The sequence below is a fragment of the Hyaloscypha bicolor genome (assembly GCF_002865645.1).
Source record: "Hyaloscypha bicolor E unplaced genomic scaffold K444scaffold_122, whole genome shotgun sequence".
Classification (NCBI taxonomy): domain Eukaryota; kingdom Fungi; phylum Ascomycota; class Leotiomycetes; order Helotiales; family Hyaloscyphaceae; genus Hyaloscypha; species Hyaloscypha bicolor.
This window is the reverse complement of record NW_020194624.1, coordinates 18,663-38,312: the sequence shown is the minus strand read 5'-3', so window position 1 is coordinate 38,312 and position 19,650 is coordinate 18,663. Positions and strand designations below refer to the sequence as shown.

At 44.9% G+C, this 19,650-nt stretch overlaps 4 protein-coding genes across 4 annotated transcripts; 2 read left to right on the top strand and 2 right to left on the bottom strand.

Moving 5' to 3' along the window:
• Nucleotides 1-2,033: 2,033 nt before the first annotated feature.
• Nucleotides 2,034-3,094, top strand: K444DRAFT_633095 (uncharacterized protein; the record flags this gene model as incomplete). Its single annotated transcript, XM_024883570.1, has 4 exons — nucleotides 2,034-2,054; nucleotides 2,111-2,239; nucleotides 2,327-2,627; nucleotides 2,679-3,094. 4 exons carry the CDS (start codon nucleotides 2,034-2,036, stop codon nucleotides 3,092-3,094), a joined length of 867 nt encoding a protein of 288 aa, XP_024732974.1.
• Nucleotides 3,095-5,105: 2,011 nt separating this feature from the next.
• On the bottom strand, nucleotides 5,106-8,944 carry K444DRAFT_595389 (uncharacterized protein; the record flags this gene model as incomplete). The annotated part of the gene is made up of 2 exons (XM_024878391.1): nucleotides 8,785-8,944; nucleotides 5,106-8,703 (listed from the first exon to the last, which is right to left on the bottom strand). The coding sequence occupies exons 1-2, from the start codon at nucleotides 8,910-8,912 to the stop codon at nucleotides 5,106-5,108; spliced, it is 3,726 nt and encodes a 1,241-aa protein (XP_024732973.1). The 5' UTR covers nucleotides 8,913-8,944.
• A 4,717-nt stretch (nucleotides 8,945-13,661) lies between these two features.
• Nucleotides 13,662-14,558, top strand: K444DRAFT_71770 (uncharacterized protein). Its single transcript, XM_024888410.1, has one exon. It carries the CDS (start codon nucleotides 13,827-13,829, stop codon nucleotides 14,433-14,435), a length of 609 nt encoding a protein of 202 aa, XP_024732972.1. The 5' UTR covers nucleotides 13,662-13,826; the 3' UTR covers nucleotides 14,436-14,558.
• A 1,638-nt stretch (nucleotides 14,559-16,196) lies between these two features.
• K444DRAFT_536584 (uncharacterized protein) lies at nucleotides 16,197-16,678 on the bottom strand (the record flags this gene model as incomplete). Its single annotated transcript, XM_024875390.1, has 2 exons — nucleotides 16,197-16,348; nucleotides 16,507-16,678. Coding segments are annotated over 2 exons (324 nt in total), but the record flags the coding sequence as incomplete, so codon positions are not given.
• Nucleotides 16,679-19,650: the final 2,972 nt, after the last annotated feature.

Sequence of the window (19,650 nt, the reverse complement as noted above, 5' to 3'; positions counted from 1 at the left end):
GAATGAACGGAAATAAGAAAAGAAAGAGTGGATCTCCCAGTCGACCTAATTATGGAATACTATATTTGGTTCTAGGTAATTCAGACTAAGGACAAAATGGTAGAAAAGGAGTGCAGGCTTTAGTGGGTTGATTCAACTGGTGGGGCCTTGAATGTTGAGCGCCGTAGCCTACCGTTACGACGACCCCGCTCTGAACCTCCTGCGTTGATTCCGTTGTATCAAGATACGCTTTGTGACCGGACTGGATTTGTATTTGGTGTCCAAACATTGTGGAATGATGCTGTCATTCTACAGGGATCAAGTGACTAGAATGAGCAGCTGTTCAGTCTCGACGTTTCTTAAATCCAAGCCAGACGGAGAAGTTTCCTTACCAAGAAGGTCTGTGACTCTAGAGATACCATGTTATGCAAAGAAATAGGCATGACCAATGCTGCACGCGTACCCTTTCAACCAGAACCTCGTGCTCAATGCGATATATGCCCATGTAGGGAAACTAGAAGCGTCAGCTAGGCCAAATCCAGATGCTCCCGGTTCAGTGATGACTCTTGAATCCTGGTACAGCTGAGCGGTTGGGCTTGTGTCGATAATTGCAAGAGGTATTGTCATGGACAAGGCATGTGTTGATTCGGATAGCAGCTCTAGCTCTTGCACCAGGCTAACGCGGGGAAAATTAAAGCTGTGCCCTCTATCATCTGCCTTAAGGTGGGGATTCGCCTGTCATGATATGTTCATTTTGGTGTGGGTGTTAGACCTGACAGGACCAACGCTAGGCGCATATCTAAACTATAATTTATCTTATCTAAAAATAGATATCAATTGCTAGATTTGACCGGTCCGTTTGCAGCTGCAAAGAGTGATGCAGGTCAAGTTTGAAAAAGTGCCGGCGTCTGGCGGGGCAGAACAGCATGGCCGAGGAAGCCCACCAATAGAATGAAGCCGGATGACGGCGGGCCTAACGATGTCCTGGAGCTGCAACATGGTGTCTGAGAGACTATCGTCTGGTTTCAATACGTTTATGATGGACGTTACGGGAGACCTTGCCATTGGTTCCCCGTTATCTAGCTCATTCGCGGGATTAAGCTTAAACTTGCCCTTGAAATAAATACCCCTGTTGCTGACTTGCGGTGGACTTGGCCGCCTGATGTTGAAACAAGTTTCTTTGAATCCTTATCGGCTCAGGCTTCCACAACCCAGAAAGCCATCACTTACCATCGGGTAGACCCCGAGGTTATGCTAGTGCAAGCACTTGCTTGCTCAGCTGTAGATTACACATTAGATAATGGGGAAATTCCTCCTCTTGAATTCGGCTCTCTGATGTTCTTCTTCTACCACACTACGCTCGATGCAACAGCTCGGTTATAAATTTTCATTTGCGTGAATACAGAAATTGAAGAAATAGGCATGCTGGTCTTGCCTATTGATGCCGAGTGCTTGTCGATGTGACGGCGTGCAAATTATAATACCTTCAATATGAAGCTAGGAACATTAAGCCATGTCTCTGCACAAAAGCAAACAAGTAAAAAGACTGATTTAATACCTATCGAGATCGGAGCTACTTCCCCCTCCGCTAATTTTTCTTCGCTTGAAGCGCCGAGAAAGAAGATGCTGCAACTCTTCTGGAGAACCTGGTTGTTGTGAGGTAGTTGTGATCTTCCCGCTAGACTTCAGTCTGTGCGTGGAAATTTGTACAGGGTGGTGAAACTGCCGAGCAAGCATTCCCCTTGACCTCAACCTGGAAACGAAACAAGCCTTTTTGGAGGCTTGCGAGCCGGAATTTAGCGCCACGGAGAGCCTTGCAATAACATCATTAGATGGTACCATCATCGGCCATGTCACGCTGATAGCTCGGAATCTCCAGACGTCTTCAGAATTTCCAAGAGACGCAATGCCTCCTCAGGATATAAATACACATTTCGGTCAGGTTGCTACGATTTCTCTGATTGCACTGCACCTCAATTGGAACCCTTGGTGGATTCTTCTGAACTGGGCGAGCTTGACAATACGAAGAGAAGTTCTAAGACACCAAGATAGTCATGGCCGCCGCATTCTCCCTTGTAAGGACACTTTGAAATTCTGTTGGGTCATAAGAACTAAAGATAAAGAAATATAGCACTGGCATTCTGTTAAAGAAGCATCGTTGGAGAAAGAAGCCAAGAAAGCCACGAGGAACAGAAGAAGAGACGACGATGATGATGACGGCAGTGACGATAACGATGATTCAACCACAAGAACATCAAAGGTAAATCAACAACTCCGTCTTCTGTACTTTAGTCAATTTCCGAAGTTCTTTCTCTCTATTGAATTCGTTTTGCTGACTTTATCGTAGACACATGAGTGTGTCTCCTCAAGTAGCTTCCCGACTTACACCAATTCTCCTTCATGGTTAACGGCCTCTTCGGCGTCCAGCTCAACACTTGCCAAAGAAACACTCACCGCTACGGTAGAAATAACGACCACTGCTTTTGCTTGCACTGTTCATACTATTACTAGTACCTCACCGGATCTCTTCTTACTTCCTGCCTCAACAGGCCTTGCCTCAATTTCTGCGAACCCAGCCCCAACAATAGTCGGCAAGCGTCCAATCCAAACTGCAAAGACTTCCATAATGGTTCCAATATCAGCAACATGTAAGTCATCCCCCTGCTGTTGTCAGGTTTGACTAATAATAAAACTTGAAGTGATTATCTTGTTGTTGAGCCTCGTGGGCTACTTGGTGTTCCGCATCAGGAGATACCGCCAAGAACGGGAGAAGAGCAAGAAATTTAGTGCCAATGAAAGTAGAAGCAATCGACAGTCAAGCGTCTGCGAGCTTGATACCAACCCTGCCATTCACCAGAGAAGAACATGGTACGGTTGGCTTCGGGAAAGCTTTATTGCCCCAAAAGCGCCAGTGCAAATCCGCACTTCACATGTAAATCGGGTTCCTGACTACGACAGCTACTTCACATGGGCTCACCGAAGCAGTTCAGTCTATAGCGTTGCTACCATGTCTGATATATCTTCTGGGTACGGGACTTACGGATCCCAACACGCTCTTCCCACTGGAAGTCTTGGCATTCGTGTGGAGCCTACAAAGTCTTCGGTGGTGTACTAGAAGCACTTCCGTGGCAAAGCAGGAGTTGCGTTGACCAAATTTAGAGGCGTTATTCTGGGGTAAGGGAATGAGAAATGGAATGGCTAGCAATTCATATTGAAGTACGATTTCATATCCCTATGGGGGTTCGTTTGTTTGCACAAGTCTTTGCTCGTAGCAAATTTCAAAGAGCTCCAATCATTTTCCTTCCCCCAATCGTGACCTACCCCAACTATGATCCATTACAAAATACCCATGGGCTCAGGATTAATTTTCCATTTCGCTGGTTCCGTTTTAGCCTCCGGACGTGAGTAACTACTACTTTAACCTGAGCCGAGGGTGAGCCGAGGGTAATAAACGCCCGAGCAAGAGTAGTAAGCTTACTAACTCCATGGGACTTAAAAAAGAGAAAATTAATTCACGATACCCTATAATTATAGGGGGTGACTACTAAAGAACAGTAGGCCTTGAGATTTAAGATTACCAGAGATTACTTTAAAACAATCCGTAACTGCAATAGTTATTGAGTTTTTATATTTGCGAAATACTTCTAAATTATGCGATACTAGCTTTGAATATTGAGTATTAAATAGTAGTAATGGTTGTCGGCAGTTGCTAGCAATCAAAGACGTGCGTCCGTACGAAATAGGCCCTTAGAGAACGCTCCGAAAAAACTGAGATTAGTATGGGAGCAAATACTAGTATCTGAACGCTAGTATTCGTTGCCAGTATACAAAAAAAATGCGAAATACTTTTAATTATAATATCTGAATACTAGTATTACGAAATCGGCAATATTCGAATATTCAGTGGTTGCGAAATAGGGCCTTAGTCGGCGGATTGGGCGAGAATTGCTATAATCACTCAATTTCCGAATCGCGAAATATAAGCACCTCCACAATTCAGAGGCAGTCTTCTTACCACTATATCGAAGAAGACTTGGCCATAAAAGTTAGCTTATTAGTAAGGGTAACCGTTTTTGCAGCAATAGGAGACTCCGAGAAGTCCGTGAGGCACGGTACTGCTCGTTATTAACGAAGGCCAACGAACATCCGTACTTATCCTAAGGCCTCGCCTCGACCAGGGAGGGCAGCAAAGGTGTATTCTCTCGCACGGCCTTTGTTCCTTACCTAGAGTAGCATTGCATTCTCTTCTATTATCTATTTAATACGCAATTTCTTAGGCTATAACGTTCCTCTAAGTAGGCGCGATTTCTCTATATAATAATCGCGAAGATATATATTTTAGATAACATTCGGAGACGAAGGTCCTGGATACAATTAACGCAGCACTCCGTTTTAATACCACACATGCCAAGATCTTGCTACAAATCTCCAAGCCCTCTCGAGCACCGACTAACAGATCCTCAGACTTTACAGCCCCTTAGAGCGACCCTACCCACGTTTATGCCTCTTGTTGTAATACGGCGAAACGAGGCGAGCAGATACGCAAGGCCACCATGGTTCGAGACAATAAGACTCGGCATGCGCTTGTATCAAGCACGGCTCGGCAAGAACCCTCGTCCCGTTCCGCGACAAGGCTTGTGATGTAAAGCGACATGATTGGTCGGTTGATCGGCGTGAGGAAGGTAGCAAGTTATCGCTCGCTACTTTATATAGCCAGCCATTTCGAGAGGTCGATACCCGTAGTTGGGCGTGCCGAGTTTTTCCTCCAAGTGATGCTGCCTTAAGCCTATAGCAATTTCTGGCTATTAGGTTGCACTTTCTATCTTTGCCCGATCAGGGAATAACTCACACCCTGGCACTCTCCGCCACAAGCGGCAGCGAGGGGAGAAAGCGCAAGTGCGAGGACCGCCGATGGTGACAAGATCTACGAACTATTTCAGACCCACAATAATGATAGACCTTCCATCCAGGAGCACAAAGGGGTAGCTGACTTGACAGAGAGCTACTGGGTCCGGGGCATCGGGACCGATGAAATTATTAATGGATTGGAAACGACTTCTTTTCAAATTTAATTTAACATTTGAAATTTGAGGCTTCGCATTTATCATTGCATTTGGGAAGTCAACCTACTCAAATGAAATAAGGTCGTCTATCTCTGTCTCCCTATCAAAGGTATCCAATCCTTGATGCCCACCACTTCCGTATTCGCTCCTCATTCTACTCGTCAGCTTCCCACTGTCCCCCAAAAGCTCCAAAATACCCATAACTAGCTCAGCTGTCCTCCTCGTCTCTGGATGATTCGATCTATAAACCTTTTTCCTACACTCCAGGGCCAGCTGTTCGAACTTCAAGGCTTTCTTCAAATTCGATTTCTTCCCTTTCCCCTCCATCTCACTTGCCCTCAACCTCCAGATTTCTCCCAAACCTTCCCAGCATAGTGCGATCAGAATCTCCCCCTCTTTTCCTTTCTGCGACTTCCCCATTTTGAGGGCCTGGTCATACATACCTTCCGCTTCAGAAAGGGAACCAGAATAACGCAGCACACTAGCGATGCCCTCCTTACACTTCGCTACCTCAAGCTCTTGCTTCGGATTCATTTGTTCAAATCCACTCATCGCTTCCCCAAATTTCCCCTTCGCTTCCCTTAATCTCCCAACTTCAGCTAGACTCTGAGCGAGATGAAAAGTGGAAATAAAAGTAAAAACATGACTCTCCCCAACCATCTCTCTACAATACCCCACAGCCTTCTTATACACCTCCATCGCCGGCTCGAATTTCCGTTGCACTTGCAGCGACAACCCTATACTGAAATATGACTTTAAAGTTTCCGCGTGTTTGGACCCAAGATGGATACAATATCGTTGGTAGCAGTCTTTAGCCGTTTCCTCGGATTCGATGTACTTTCCCACCGCTCGCTGCACGTAGGAAAGTCGGTAGAGAACTTTCAATGCATCAACAGAATTCTCTTCGTTGCGTCTCTTAAAGGTTTTCAGGAGATTCAAATTGAGTTCTTCTGCTTTACCGAATTCTCCGATTCGAGTATAGATTGAACCAAGACGAGCTATGCTCAAAAGCAGGTCCTGATTATCGGGATCCGAGACACTATAAAGGGATTTGAAACCATTAAAGGATTTCAGAGCAGCGGCAAGAGAAGGAGCGAACAAACTTTGGTCTTGAAACGTGGAAGATATGAGACGGTATGAACATAGTGTCGAAGGGTGCTTAGGGCCGTGTAGAGATTTCAGGAGGTGTTTCAGAGACTGAGCTTCTTTGCCTGCGGCGTCAAAGTCACCAAGACACCGTAAAATATGGATCATTTGTTCTTGGGCTTCTAAAGTTGAAGCATCGGAAAGACCGAGATTCTCCTTGCGAACAGTATAGGCGGCGGATGTCCAGCGGCGTGCTTCAGACCACTGACCTATGATGTGATAGTAACGACCAATTTTGTATTGTAGTATTGCGAGTGTAAGGTCGTTTGTTTGGTTGAAATGGGGGCTCTGGAGAACTTTCAGACAATGTGGAAGATAGAGCGCACATTTGCTTTGCAAAGACCGAGTTGAAGCATCAGGGAAGTGGTTTGCAAGAGCTGATAGCGCTTTTACAGTCCATTTCTCGATGGTCCCGGATTCACGGAGCCAGTGTTGAGTGGTGGCTTGGACTAAACGGTGTACATTCAAAGTCTCCACTTTGCTGCACACAGAGATCAGCGAGTAGTCTTTGAGATCTCCAACTGCCTCTATAAGATTAAGTGTATCGCCGAAAATATCCCCAAGAATGGATAATGGAATTCTATCTTGTTCGAGAAAAGAAATGATTGCAAGTAGGTCAGCAGCGAGTTCTCTTTCGGATCGTATCATCTTGAAGGAGATAGTCCAGGTAGTGTACACCGCATTAGAACTGCTCGCCTGAGGACGAGTCATAAGATCGGCTAGCACCGTGTTGTCTCGAATCTTCTCTACATATTTTGTGACGGTGACATAGTTCCTGTTCATAAAGCTTGTTGCTTGAGCTATCGCAAGTGGAAGGAAATGAAGCGAGGTGACCAACTCCGTGGCCATTAAGGTATCATCAAGGAGTACACTGTTATCTAAACCGTTTTGGAGCATTTGAAGTGCATCGCTGGAAGATAGAGGGGAGACTTGGAGGGCCGCTCCGCGTGTTGCGTACATTGCCGCAGCGGGGTGCGTCTTAGTCGTGAAAAGTACCTGTCCGTGACTGCATCGAGGAATAAAGTCCATGAAAGTCCGACTTTCGAGTGATGATTGCCTCTGTCTATCATGATCTGAATTTTCGCATTGTTTGAAGATAGCGGGGTCATCTGCACCGTCAATGATCATAATCCACCTGCCATGCTTCTTCTCCTCTAGCCAATCTCTCATCATCTTAAATCTTTCCCCCCCGTCCCGGACCAACAGTCCTATCTGGAGCTTCTGTGCAATCATTCTGAAACTTTCGGAAACACTATCGACAGTGCCACCGTGAATCCAAAAGACCGAGATTTGAGGATTGCGCTCAATTTGCCAATATGCCAGACGGGCCGCCAAATTTGATTTGCCTGCTCCACCAAGTCCGTACAATGCGACGGTCCCACCGTCCTCTAAACTTGTTAACATAGACTGGAATAATTCATCCCTTGGAACAAGTTTCGTCTTGAGTTGTGGGATGTAAGGAAGCATGTGTATTGGCCATACAGGAAGAGGACGGCTGGGAAGACTGCTTTCTCCTTCAAAGTAGCTTTGAGGAGCGCTCATGGTTGTTCCCAGAAATGGAGACGGTGGGAAAAGGTATGAACCTTTGTCGCGAATTTCCTCGTTATTATTGGGGTATGAGCTGGTAGAGGCGGTACTCTGCCTGACCAGAGAGTCATGACTGAGGTTTCGTTCCTCATAACGAGGCGGTGGAAGAAATTGATCGGGATCTGGGGAAGGAGAAGTAGGTAAGGGAGCTGTTGCGATGATAACCTGCGACTGAAGCTCTGCCGCCCAGGAGATCAAGTCGACCATATTTTCAGATACTATTTCATAAAGGTCGTCTTCCTGGGCGTATTTACAGATCGTCCTATGAGTTGCTTCCATGAAGACTTGGATTTCCGCAGGCTCAGACCAATTCAGTGAAGCGGAATTTCGATCGACGACAATTCCTAGAAACGGTTTCGCCATTGGCTTGGTTTCGATGAAGTTGAGGACACGTAATCCCCGAGCACGACGAGCGAAGTCCCTGTTGATATGACTCGCTATGTTCAAGTCCCTCCTAAGAGCTTCCATGATGTCGTTCCTGGCATTGCCTGTCACAGCTCTGCATATCCTAACAAGAACATCTCCAAATGTGACTCCGTTCCCACCATTATGCGGAGTAGCAAAGAATGCAACACCCTTCGTCGAATCGTATATATTGCGGTAATAATCAGTCGTGTGGGCGCTGACAATGGCTCGTTTGACCACAATACCTCCTAAACTGTGGCATACAAAGACGATTGGTCTCATAGGGCAATCCTTTCGTACGAGAGACAGTTGATTGATAAGACTCTCCGCTGCTCCATAGACACCTGCTGTAGATGCTCCAAATACAGCACTGGAGTTGTATCCGAAGACAAGGACACGGAGGGGCTTCACTCGATGATGGTGGGGTAGGAAGTCTTTCAGCCAAGTGACACCATCCTGAGACCACGTCGAGAGTCCATGTTCTTCGTTGTTTAGGGGATCGAGCCCATGAACCGCAATTATACTATTGCGCCAGGAATAATTAGTAAAGGTGATCGTCTCGTATGTCACTCAAAACCAAAGGCACCCAAGGAATGATACGTACTCGATCTCTGGATCGTTGCCGGGTTTCGAGTCAGCTTCCCCTCTAGGCTCCGAGCTAGGATATATCTGCCTGAGGTAGCTTTTAGACCCTTGGTGGGAATCGCGTAAAGCGCTCTCAGATCTTGTCATTGCGTTCCTGTCCTAGCTGCATTGGCATTCGCGTTGTTTGCAGAAAAATGCTCAATGGCAAAATGTAAAGTGAAGCAACCGGAAAGAAAGGCAATTTTAAGGCAGCAGTATAATGATCATAGGTCCTTTCCACATGTAAACCTTAAAATAGAAGAGGGTTTGGGGACGATTCTGGGGTAATACAGAATTTGACAAATCAACGCCTTTCGGGGACCTCGGGAGCCAAGAATCTGACCTCAGCGGACCTAGGGTATTGGGTCCACCGAGTGCAGATCTTCAAGGAACAAGGCCGAATGACGCACAGCGAGGGTATGATTGGGTGTTTGAAAAGCATCAGAGATCGCAAAAGGTCTAGTCCTGTGGGTGAACGTCAGCTGAGGCTGCAGTACCTCGGAAATATGATGACCAACATCATAGCCTTGCAAGCACTCGCACTCACCCGCACCATTAAGGCTGCAGTCTTGTGGTGCTTAATAACACAGGTGAGAGGCTGGAGTGCGCTGTCGAGCCTTGACAAAAGCAAAACGAAGACAGGACAAAATGTAGCCGGCGTTGGTGCTTGCAGACAGTTATCGACATCACATCCAGCAAAATGTAAAATGGCACCCTGGGGGCCGGTCGATTGGGGTGTTGATTGGGGGTCACTAACTGAAAGTAGAGGCACTTAGACAGGAACACTAAAAATCTCGCTTTCTCTTTAAATTCAATTTACTTCATGAGTAATTAATAGAATTTAATACTTTCTTTATTATCTTATGGATATAATTAAGGGCTATTCAAATATAATTTTCGATAAAAATTTAAATTAATAATAATTCTCTAAATTAAAGAAATTAAGAAGTAAATAAAGGTAAGTTTAAAAAAGCTTATAAATTTAGTAAACAAGTCCCTAAAACTAAATATAAGAGCCCTATAAGCCCCTAATTTATTGGGTTCTAGAGGGCTTTAAAACTGGAACTTAATTAATTAGTATATAAATTTTTTATTATAAATTAAGAAATATAAGATTATATTATAAGGCTTATTATATACTAGCTTATATTTATATTAAAAAATCTAATTTAAGGTCTCTAAATATCCTGGCTTCTAATTAATACCCTTCCGGATATCGTTTTATATCCTTCCCTGTTTTTTGGAATAATTACTTGAATATATCTCGAGAATTACTCTTCTAGGTAATTGAGATATAATAGCCGGAAATCCGAAATTACTATAATTAAATATTATTTTCGTATTTTTTAGAAAGAAAGTTATATATCCGGATAGTTATAACTAATAAAAGCTTTATAGTTTACCTTAAACCAAGGCTATAGAGGTATTTTCTAGCTACTATATTTAAGAGTCCCTATAGTCTATATTCTAATATTGCTCTGCCTTTATATAATTATTAGAGAATATAAGATATCTTAATTAATATAGGTTTAGGTATACCGACCCTATAGCTAGTAATATACTAGCCTTTATAGTATTTAGTATATATAGAGAAAGTAAAAGTATAATATATATCTGGTATTTTCTCTTTTTAGCCTATAGGACTTTATATAATATCCCAAAACTACTTATCTGTCCGTTATATATACTATAATAAAAGTTAAAACTAGGAAAAGTAATAAAAAGATAACTACTCTCGATTTTTTCTGGATATCTATATAGTTGCTAGTACTATAGGTAATAGCTATTAATTAAGCTATAAAGAATTGCTATTTTATTGAACCTTGAGCTTTCTTTTTTACCTAGTAAATATATATGTTAACTATAAGGGAGAGTATTATTATTGATTCGAATTCGGAGTAGCGGTAAAGAAGTCGGCGGCGAGGGGGGAAGTATTCGATATTATATAGTAGTAGTATAGAGTTCCTCTATCTCTAAAGAGGTCCGCAGACCTCTATTAGTGGCCACGTACTCCTGTAAGCTCTCCTCAGATCGTTCCCAGGTACCCAGAGTGATTCTCTATACCTTTTCCTCCAAGGAGGACTCCCGAAGGGCTACCTCCAGTAACCACCCGCTTAATCTCGGCTTGGCAGACTCTCCTCTGTCCCCTGGAGGCAGTATAATACCAGGGACGCAGGGTATGAGCTGCGGGTTCGTAGGGGACACCACGAACAGGTGTTGGGCAAGTCCCCCGAAATCCGAGATTAAGACTCGTCTAGTTATAGACGTCTACTTGGGCGGGTTTTACCTGAAGTCCGGGCAGCCTCGCTAAAAACAGTGTGTCAAAGAACTACTCATGCTCCTCATACTACTCATGAATATTCATGAGTAGCGTGAGTAGAATATGAGTAGCGTAATTTCCTAAAAATTTGAGTAGAGTAGAGTATATACTCATGAGTAGTATGAGTAGTAATGAGTAGCCGTTACGTAACAATAATAAACTAAGGGTTATTTAATAATAATTAAACAATAAAGATTTTATTAAGTAGCCCCAGTAAAGGTAAGCTAGGGCTTGTATAAGACTAGCTAAATATTAATTTTCTATAATAATAAACTAGTTATGCTTCTTAGAATCTTGATTTCCCCCTGACCTTTGGCTCGCTTACTAAGCAATGCCATTGCCTAATTGGGTAGAAACTTGGCGCTAGAGCGGTGCTAGATGGGAGGCTTACCTAATTAGGCTAGTCTGTCACGTGTAACTGTCACGTGGGTACCTACTCACACTACTCATACTACTCATGAGTAGCTTGAGTAGAGTATGAGTAGAGTATGAGTAGCGCTATAATTGGTTGAGTAGAGTATGAGTAGGACCCACTACTCTACTCTACTCTACTCATTTGATATACTGGCTAAAAACAGCAATGCCTCACCAAAATCAGGACAATTCTAGAAGGTAATTTATTTATTATAAAATAATGATACAAAGTAAGAGTCTTTAGAAAACTTTTAATTGATTTCCGAAACACTCTTTTTATCCTTATTACTAGTTAGGCCATTGCAAGTTCGTGTATTGGTTAATAGTAATATTTCGCGCTTTTCCCACCTAAAAGCAGCCTGCCCGGACCTCAGGTAAAACCCGCCCAAGTACAGAGAAGGATGTTTTTCAGGGGGCTTTTTCTTGTCCATTGAGAGGTGCTCAACCCTGTCTTAGAATTTGATCCTGGCACTACTTTTAACCTTAAATTTGTGCATCGCAGTCAATACAGGAGTCCCACCAATTGTTTTTTGCAAGAGTTCGATTCCTTCATCGATCGTGATTTCTCAACGCGTTTTTTCTTAGAGCTCATTAGTTCACTCCTATTAGTCCTAAACAGCTCATGGGCTGTTAAGACACGAGCCATTGCCATGGAAAGTACCTCAGCCGTTCTAGTCACGTGACCGTCGTGGAGGTGTTCCTCGGGTTCCAATGTCTAAAATTACGTAATCATTGCCTTGAAAAGTGCAGCTTGCTCTGCTCAATTCGACCAGCACCAGGACCTTGTGTGACATACCCCACTAATTATCGCAATACCGAGGCAATAGCACGACTCGTAGGGGCTCTCCTGGAATTTCTCTGACTCAGTTCATCTCTTCAGTCTGCATTTGAGTTTCTGAGACCTCGTGGATGCATTGAGGGGATGCATTGAGCTTATGTCTCATTGTATGTCTTCGAGAGTAGCGGCCTGGCCTTGCGGCTGGCCTCGCGAGCAGTGTGCGAAAAAATTAATCAGATTAATTGATTAATTTATGAATATTCATGAATAGCGTGAATAGAATTTGATTAACGTGATACTTATGTAATTTGATTAGATCAGAATAATTAATCATGAATATTCATGAATACCTTGATTAATATACACGTGACCACGTCAGGTAATAAACTGGCCTAATTAAGTAAGGTTCCTACTCAAGTACTGCCTTAGCGAGCTTTTCTCTCTAAGAGCAAGGTAGTACTAGAGCTAGATCCTTACCTAATTAGGTTAGCCTATCACGTGTAGTGGTCACGTGTACATTAATCAAGGTATTCATGAATATTCATGATTAGCTTAATTAATTCGTGAATAGAATATGATTAACGAGAAAATTACATGTATAGATTAGATTAATAGCTATTAACCTAATCTAATCTATTCATTTCTCACACTGCTCGCGAGAGGCAGTCTTAGCTCGGTTGGATGTCCCTGCGGAAGTCTAGCCTTGTGGCTTGGTGTATGTGAGAGACAGTCCTCGCCCGATCGGATCACCGTCTGCTGTCGAAGACATACGGAAGGCACTCCATTCGTTCGGCAGGACAATATCTCCGGGAAGACAGGCGGAGAACCCTTCTTCGGTTCTCCGTTGACAGCCGTCCTTGAAGTCACGCTTATCTTTTTCTTCGCACAATTTCCTAGATTGTCAAGCAGAGACATCGATGTGCAGCCAGAAGGTGGCGCAAACCAAGCGATCAAGGAGCTTGCAGAGCAAGGACCGCCCCCTTCGCGCCTTTTACGCCTTGTAGCGAACACGAAAGCTTTCCTGGAGAGTGACAGGTGAAAGCACAGTTCAGAACTGCGATCGCATTTTGTGGGTGTTGCATCGTCTTCATGGCAATAATTACAGACAACTTTACCAACCCGCACTTGAATGTGATCTGTATGGGTCCATGGGAATGCTACCGCGGATTTTAGCTCGTAACCCTGAGCTCTTTACTGTTCTACTTGACGAGCGTCTAGATCAGTTTGACTTTTGTCAAATGCTAATGCATAGGCGAGCGGGAACATGAGACCAATGTTGAAATTCCTCCCCAATTTCTCATCGTCCTCGCTAGTTCGAACGTCGCACTGGAAAATTCACGATCCCTTTCAATACACTTCTCTGCACGGCAGCTTCGCGAGTCTAGTGGCTCCAACGAAGTCCAAGCCATGGCTCACGTTTGAAGTGTTCATACAAGGTTATTCTAGGCGCCGCTTCACATGCCTTCCAACCTTCATCACTCTCTTTCCGTTTTCTTTACACTCATTAATCATGGTGCGATCTTTCGTGCTGTCCAGTCTTTCACTCTTGTTTCTGGCTTCCGACGTTTTCAGTAAACCTGTCGTCACAAAATCAATTGTCATTATTCCCTCATGCCCTGCAGCTAATGGCCTCAAATATGACACTCCAGCGGGCACCTACGTGGTGCAGTGCTCCGTATCCTCGGGTGGACAAAATATCCATACCGACCATGCGGTAGCCAATTTTCAAACATGCCTCGACCAGTGTGGCAGTACTCCCAAGTATGTTGCCGTAACCTACGAGACTTCTTCTCGAACATGTATTTTGAAGTCAACATTTGGAGCATCCACTCCGAATACGCGTGCAATCTCTGCTGGACTTCACAATGGCACTGTCGCTGTACCAGCACCAGTTGTGGTTCAAAGTTTGAGCGTCGGTTCGTCAAGTAAGTGCCACCAACAGTATGCCTCGGCTTCAATCTTAAGGCAGTTGACTACTACACCCCGATTTATCCGGGAGAGAATAGTTGTCTGCTGGTTTCCACACTCAGTAACCCGGTGCCAGCCGGAGATCGTTACGGGGGCTTCAGTGCAATCAGTCTGGCGAGCCTGCAGCTTGGTTTTGGCCCTGTGGTGTTAACTCGTGATGTTGGGAGAGGGGTTCCGCAAATCAATGCGAGAGTCCCGTACTGACTCGTCGCAGGCTCAACCACCTCATCCACATCATCTTCCATCTCCACAAGCACAGCATCAACAACCTCCTACACCTCGTCATCAGCGCCAACATCCACCTCTCTCGCAATCTCAAACTTCACCGGCACCTTTAACACAACAACCGCCACCGTAACCGACGCAACCGGCACCCTAGCCTTCAATGCCGCCTTAGATGGGAACCTCTTCATCTCCGTGCTCTCTAACCCCCACACCCCTCCCTAAACACGACCTTCACCCTCCTCTCCACCCCCACCTTCAGCTTCCTCAACTCCTGCCCAGGCTTGGCAAAAATTCCTTAATTTCCGGTATCGATAGGTATCGATGCCAGAATCGATTCCCCGAACCCAATTCCCTCCTTTGATTATAATTAACTTTAGAACCACTTTTCTTATAAGAAAACTTTTAGTAGCGCAAATACTCTACTTAATTTAGGCTTTCTATTTAGCTACTTATCTTATATTTTAGACTAAAACTCATCTCAATGCGGCTATTTTAAGTAAAAATAAGCTTTTGAGCTTTTGAGATTTTCGTGAGGCTCGCTTATATATTTAGCATCTTGATAATGAATACGAATACGGGGCTTAATTCTCCGAATACGAGGGCTATTTTAAATTTAAGATATTATTAACTTTTATTAATAATAGTAAGTATTTCTTTTAATAGAAAGCCTAGAAATTAAAGGAATTATACAATAATATATTATTATATAATTTAAATAATAAAAGAAAGAGTTAATTTTTGAGGTAAGAATCGATTCTGGTATCGATACTATCGATTCCTTGCGATACCTGAAAAATACCTCTACTATCAATACCAGTATCGATGCCTCAGGAATTTTTGCCAAGCCTGCTCCTGCCTCATATTCGACACCTCTGCCGTCTTCTCCATTACTTCCCGCTCGAAATGTCCTCTGTCGGCGCCTCGCGACTCTGATAAGTCTCGTGCCGTTCCCGGATAGGATGGCGAGGAGGTCCTGGTTGGCTTGGACACGTTGGGGAATTATTTCTGGTTGGTTGTGTGCGATGTGTTGAGGTATAGGAATAAGGTGTTCTTGGTGCAGGACCAGACATATGGGACGAGTGTGTTGCAGGACCCGGGTTTGAAGTTCACGGTGGCCGGGGGTGTGGTGGATGATTGTGAGGGGTTGGCGTTGGCGCTGGTTAAGGGGATGATGAGTGTGAGTTAGACATTGCCGAGGGATTTGGAGTTTGAGAAGGTTTGTTTGTGTTCCAAGGGGGTTTGGGTGGGTCGTTGGGCGTTCGTGGATCATGTAATAATTGGGAATGATAAATATATCATATATAATGCGAGCTTTTTAAGCGGATTGGTGATTCAGGGAGAGCCCAGACGGAGATGGTGACTGGGTACCAGTGGTTGGAGAGGATGTCTTAGGATCTGTGTTTGGGAAAAGGGGGGCGTGTGGGGGAAAGAGATCGTTCTGATTCGAGGAACACTGAGAAAGTATTGACTTTTCCAATATCATCGAAGATGTGCTACTTGCAATCCAACTATGTATCAGCATCAAATCCAACGCACGCATATACGCCATCCGTATTCCTCATCCATCCCCCATATCCATCACTATGTCCCATCTCTCAATCCGTATCCCCAGACCAGACCAACCAATCCCTCCACCCTCTAGTACCAACATATCATCCCCTCCCCAGCAATTATGCTCGGCATCCACCTATGGAATAGCCTCATAACTCCCACTCCCCGTATGTGCCTCGCGGTTCGAGAAAAGCCAGTAGACGATGAAGCCCAGAATCGGGAAGAGGAAGACGAAGACGCACCAGAGAAGCTTGTGCGAGGGAGGGCGGTTGGACTTGAGGACTTCCACTATGCATCACCACATTAGCACTTGTTCCTCAAACTTTGCCAAGACCCTGTTATACGGGGTAAAATGACTCGCGACTGGCAGGAATAATGGAGGTGGAGGGAGAGGGAGAGGGTCGTCAAAGAGAAGGGGAAATGGAAAGGGGGACGGAGAGACGTACTGAAGACCAGGATATCAAGGATCAAAACAATGAAACCGAGGACTCCTCCGCTGGTGCCGTATTTCCAGGTGTTGTCGTGGGTGGTGGCAGAGAGAGTTTCTTCGGCCACGGCGAAGGAGACCAGGAGGAGGTTGAGCAGGATTGAGGAGAACATTTTTGCTGTTGTTGAATTCGATTGAGTGCGTGGTGTTAGGTAGTGTTGTTGATGAGGTTGGTATAAATGGAAGTGGTGTGGTTGATAAGAGAAGGGAAGCTGGAGGCGGGGTGAACTTGGTGGCTGCCTAATTCGGTTGGCGTCATCCCTACGTCATTGGGCTTTTGGTACCGAGCTTGGCCTGGGGGCTCGCTTAACATCCTCCCCCCCCTTTTAGTTTCCCAGGGGGATAAATAGAAGGATTGGCTCAGATAGCAAAAACACACGTAGAGGCAAGATGAATCGGACACCCCCACGTCTAGAGGCCTGCGACACCCCGCACCTAACTTTCGAGCAGTCTCACATTGCAGATTCTGAATTAGCAAATTGCAAAGAAGTTGCCAGGCATCATCTCTTTCGACGAAGCGGTGGCCCTTTTCGCAAAGAAATTTGTCGACCAACCGCACTACACCCAAGTGGTGGTGAATCATTTGAAGAATTGGGATAGCCTCTCCAGTCACACAGCGTCGCCTTTCGTTTTGCCAGCTTCCAATCATCCGAAGACATCGACCCAGCTGTACTGCGTGGCGCACCGACACACAACCGCATTGAGGTACCCACCCCACAAGAACAAAGGGGATTCTCGCGCTTCCTTTGAATGACGAGACTCTGAGCCCCAACATTGACCTTTCTACTCTCGAAGCACTGAGTCACTGACAGTACAGTAGTCGTTACAGTCCATAAGATACACAGGGGTTGCAGTGGGTGCCACTGTTGAATGTGTGCTCCCAGTCGGGCAAAGATTTGAGCACCCCTTCGTGAATAAGTTACCCATGGTCAATCATGGCTAACCAGTGAGTTATATAGTTAATCACGGGGTTTCTAAGTCACGCGTAAAACTCTGACCCACTCAAGTGCTCTCTCCCACAATGCTAAATAACCTCGGTCTAAATCCCCAGCCCCGCATCTTACTGTACTCTTCCTTGAACACACCAGGTGTCTTCCTTGGACACCCATAGACATGCATTAATGGAATCTCTACTATCCCCCCCCTTGAATACTTATAGTGGGTCCTTTAGTAACGCCACCCTGAAACCTCGTTTATAACCCCCAACTAGGAAATATCAGGTGCTCTCCAGAATCGCTATTGGCCATACACCCTTCAGTTGGTCAGTGCAGGAGTGGTGTTATCCCAGGACCCACTGTAAGTATTCAAGGGGGGGGATAGTATGAACAAGGCCAAGTCACAGGTTACTTCCATTATAATCCCAGACGACGATTTTGCTCACCAAAGTCCATTTCCGTTTTTGAACCTGAGCGGTCGCTGCTCTGACCCGAGCAGAACCCTAGTCCTGATCACGCTAATGAGTAATGAGTCAGCTGGATTCTGTTCAGGGGTCCTTTTTCGGTCCGTCGCGGATCGGCAATAGGTTCTATATTCGGGGGAGCAATTCTGGACCCCCAGGTCTATTTTGATATTCGGAGTACTACAATTACGAATGTATCGGTTTGGAAATTACACTTCGAAGTGCCTGCTTCTGAAGTTCAACACCTGCACATACTACAAAGTAGCATACGTGCCTTACTTTTACTTTAAGCTAAAGTAGTCCGAGTTGCAGTAATATTCTTCCGTTTCGCTCCTATCTCAGTTTAGTCGGCGTCGCTGCTCTGCCTAGGCGCTACTCACCTACGCCTCACCCTCTGCTCAAGCTGCTCATGCCCTACTCTCTTTTGCTCAGTCACGTCCTTACTCTCGCCTATAATAACCAATTATTCTTTAATATTTCTCGGGGTTGCTAGACAAATAAAATAGAAAACTGTCGTCTGAGATTACCGAGGCTCGGACGACTTTTTCTTTCACTAGTTCCGTTTTAGTCGCTGGACGTGAGAAACTGCCACTTTACTTGACTCGAGGATAAGTATGCCTGAGCACCCCTGAGCCAGCCTGGGCACGATCCTATGGAACCGATTTAGGCCACCTATGGGCCCCGACTTTAGTTTCCTGGCCGAGTTTTGCCCGGGAGACCATTCCTGCCTCCCTCCTACTCCTTTGCAAGGTTTTTAAAGGAGCTGGCTTTGGACCCCTCTTCTCAACAAGAATAGGTATTGAGGTGACTTTAGCATTGTAATTAATTAAATATTACTTATTTAATATTATTATATTCGAATAAAAAAACCCGGCATTTCCAAATCTATATAAGCGAGCCAATGGGAGGAAGTATAAGCGAGAGCATGTAAATATGTCAGGTCAGGAAATCTTTCCAAAGTTCCTCTTCTTCTCTTCTTAGCTTAGTATTCTCAGAATATACAATTTCTCTTGCAAGCAGTCTCCCGGAGCTCTCTTTGTAGGCTCGTGACACTACAGGACTCTTATCACGCAGGGATGTTCTGTAACATCAGACGTCAATAGCAAACCACGATTTCCTCCAACCTAGCTCGTTTCCCATGACCAATAAGAATATATTTCGCATCTATAATTTAGTAAACCTTACTCTGAGCCTAAATGTGGAGCAAGACTCTGTTCGGAATTTCTTCCTACGATCTGTCGCTCCTCAAAATGACACCACAATTGGGGTAGCTTGGAGAGTAATGGAAAGCGAATTCATAATTGACATAGTAGCAAATGGCGTCCATTTAAAGTAGCTGGTCTTTTCACGCGGGCCAGTCGACGAGAATAAATAATATGCCACAAATGCGACAATAGTGCTTCCTTTCGAGTTTCTTCAGCATCTTAGCCGAGGACTTTGTCGGTGAGCCCATGTCCAGACCTCTAATCGAGCCATGGAGTTTCTCATTAGTGATTCGACTGTGCATTTGGAGCCACGAAGTAAGCTGATTGGCAACTCCCAACGGCATTTTAACATGTTGCGCCGGCACCGCATATCCTGGTTCTGCCCACTGCGAAGGCGTTGAAGGTGACCCTCGAATGAAACTAGATGATAACCGCTGCCCGCCATCGCCGGGACATAAAATGTGCAAGTGGGTTCTCCGCTCGCCAGGGAACATTGAAC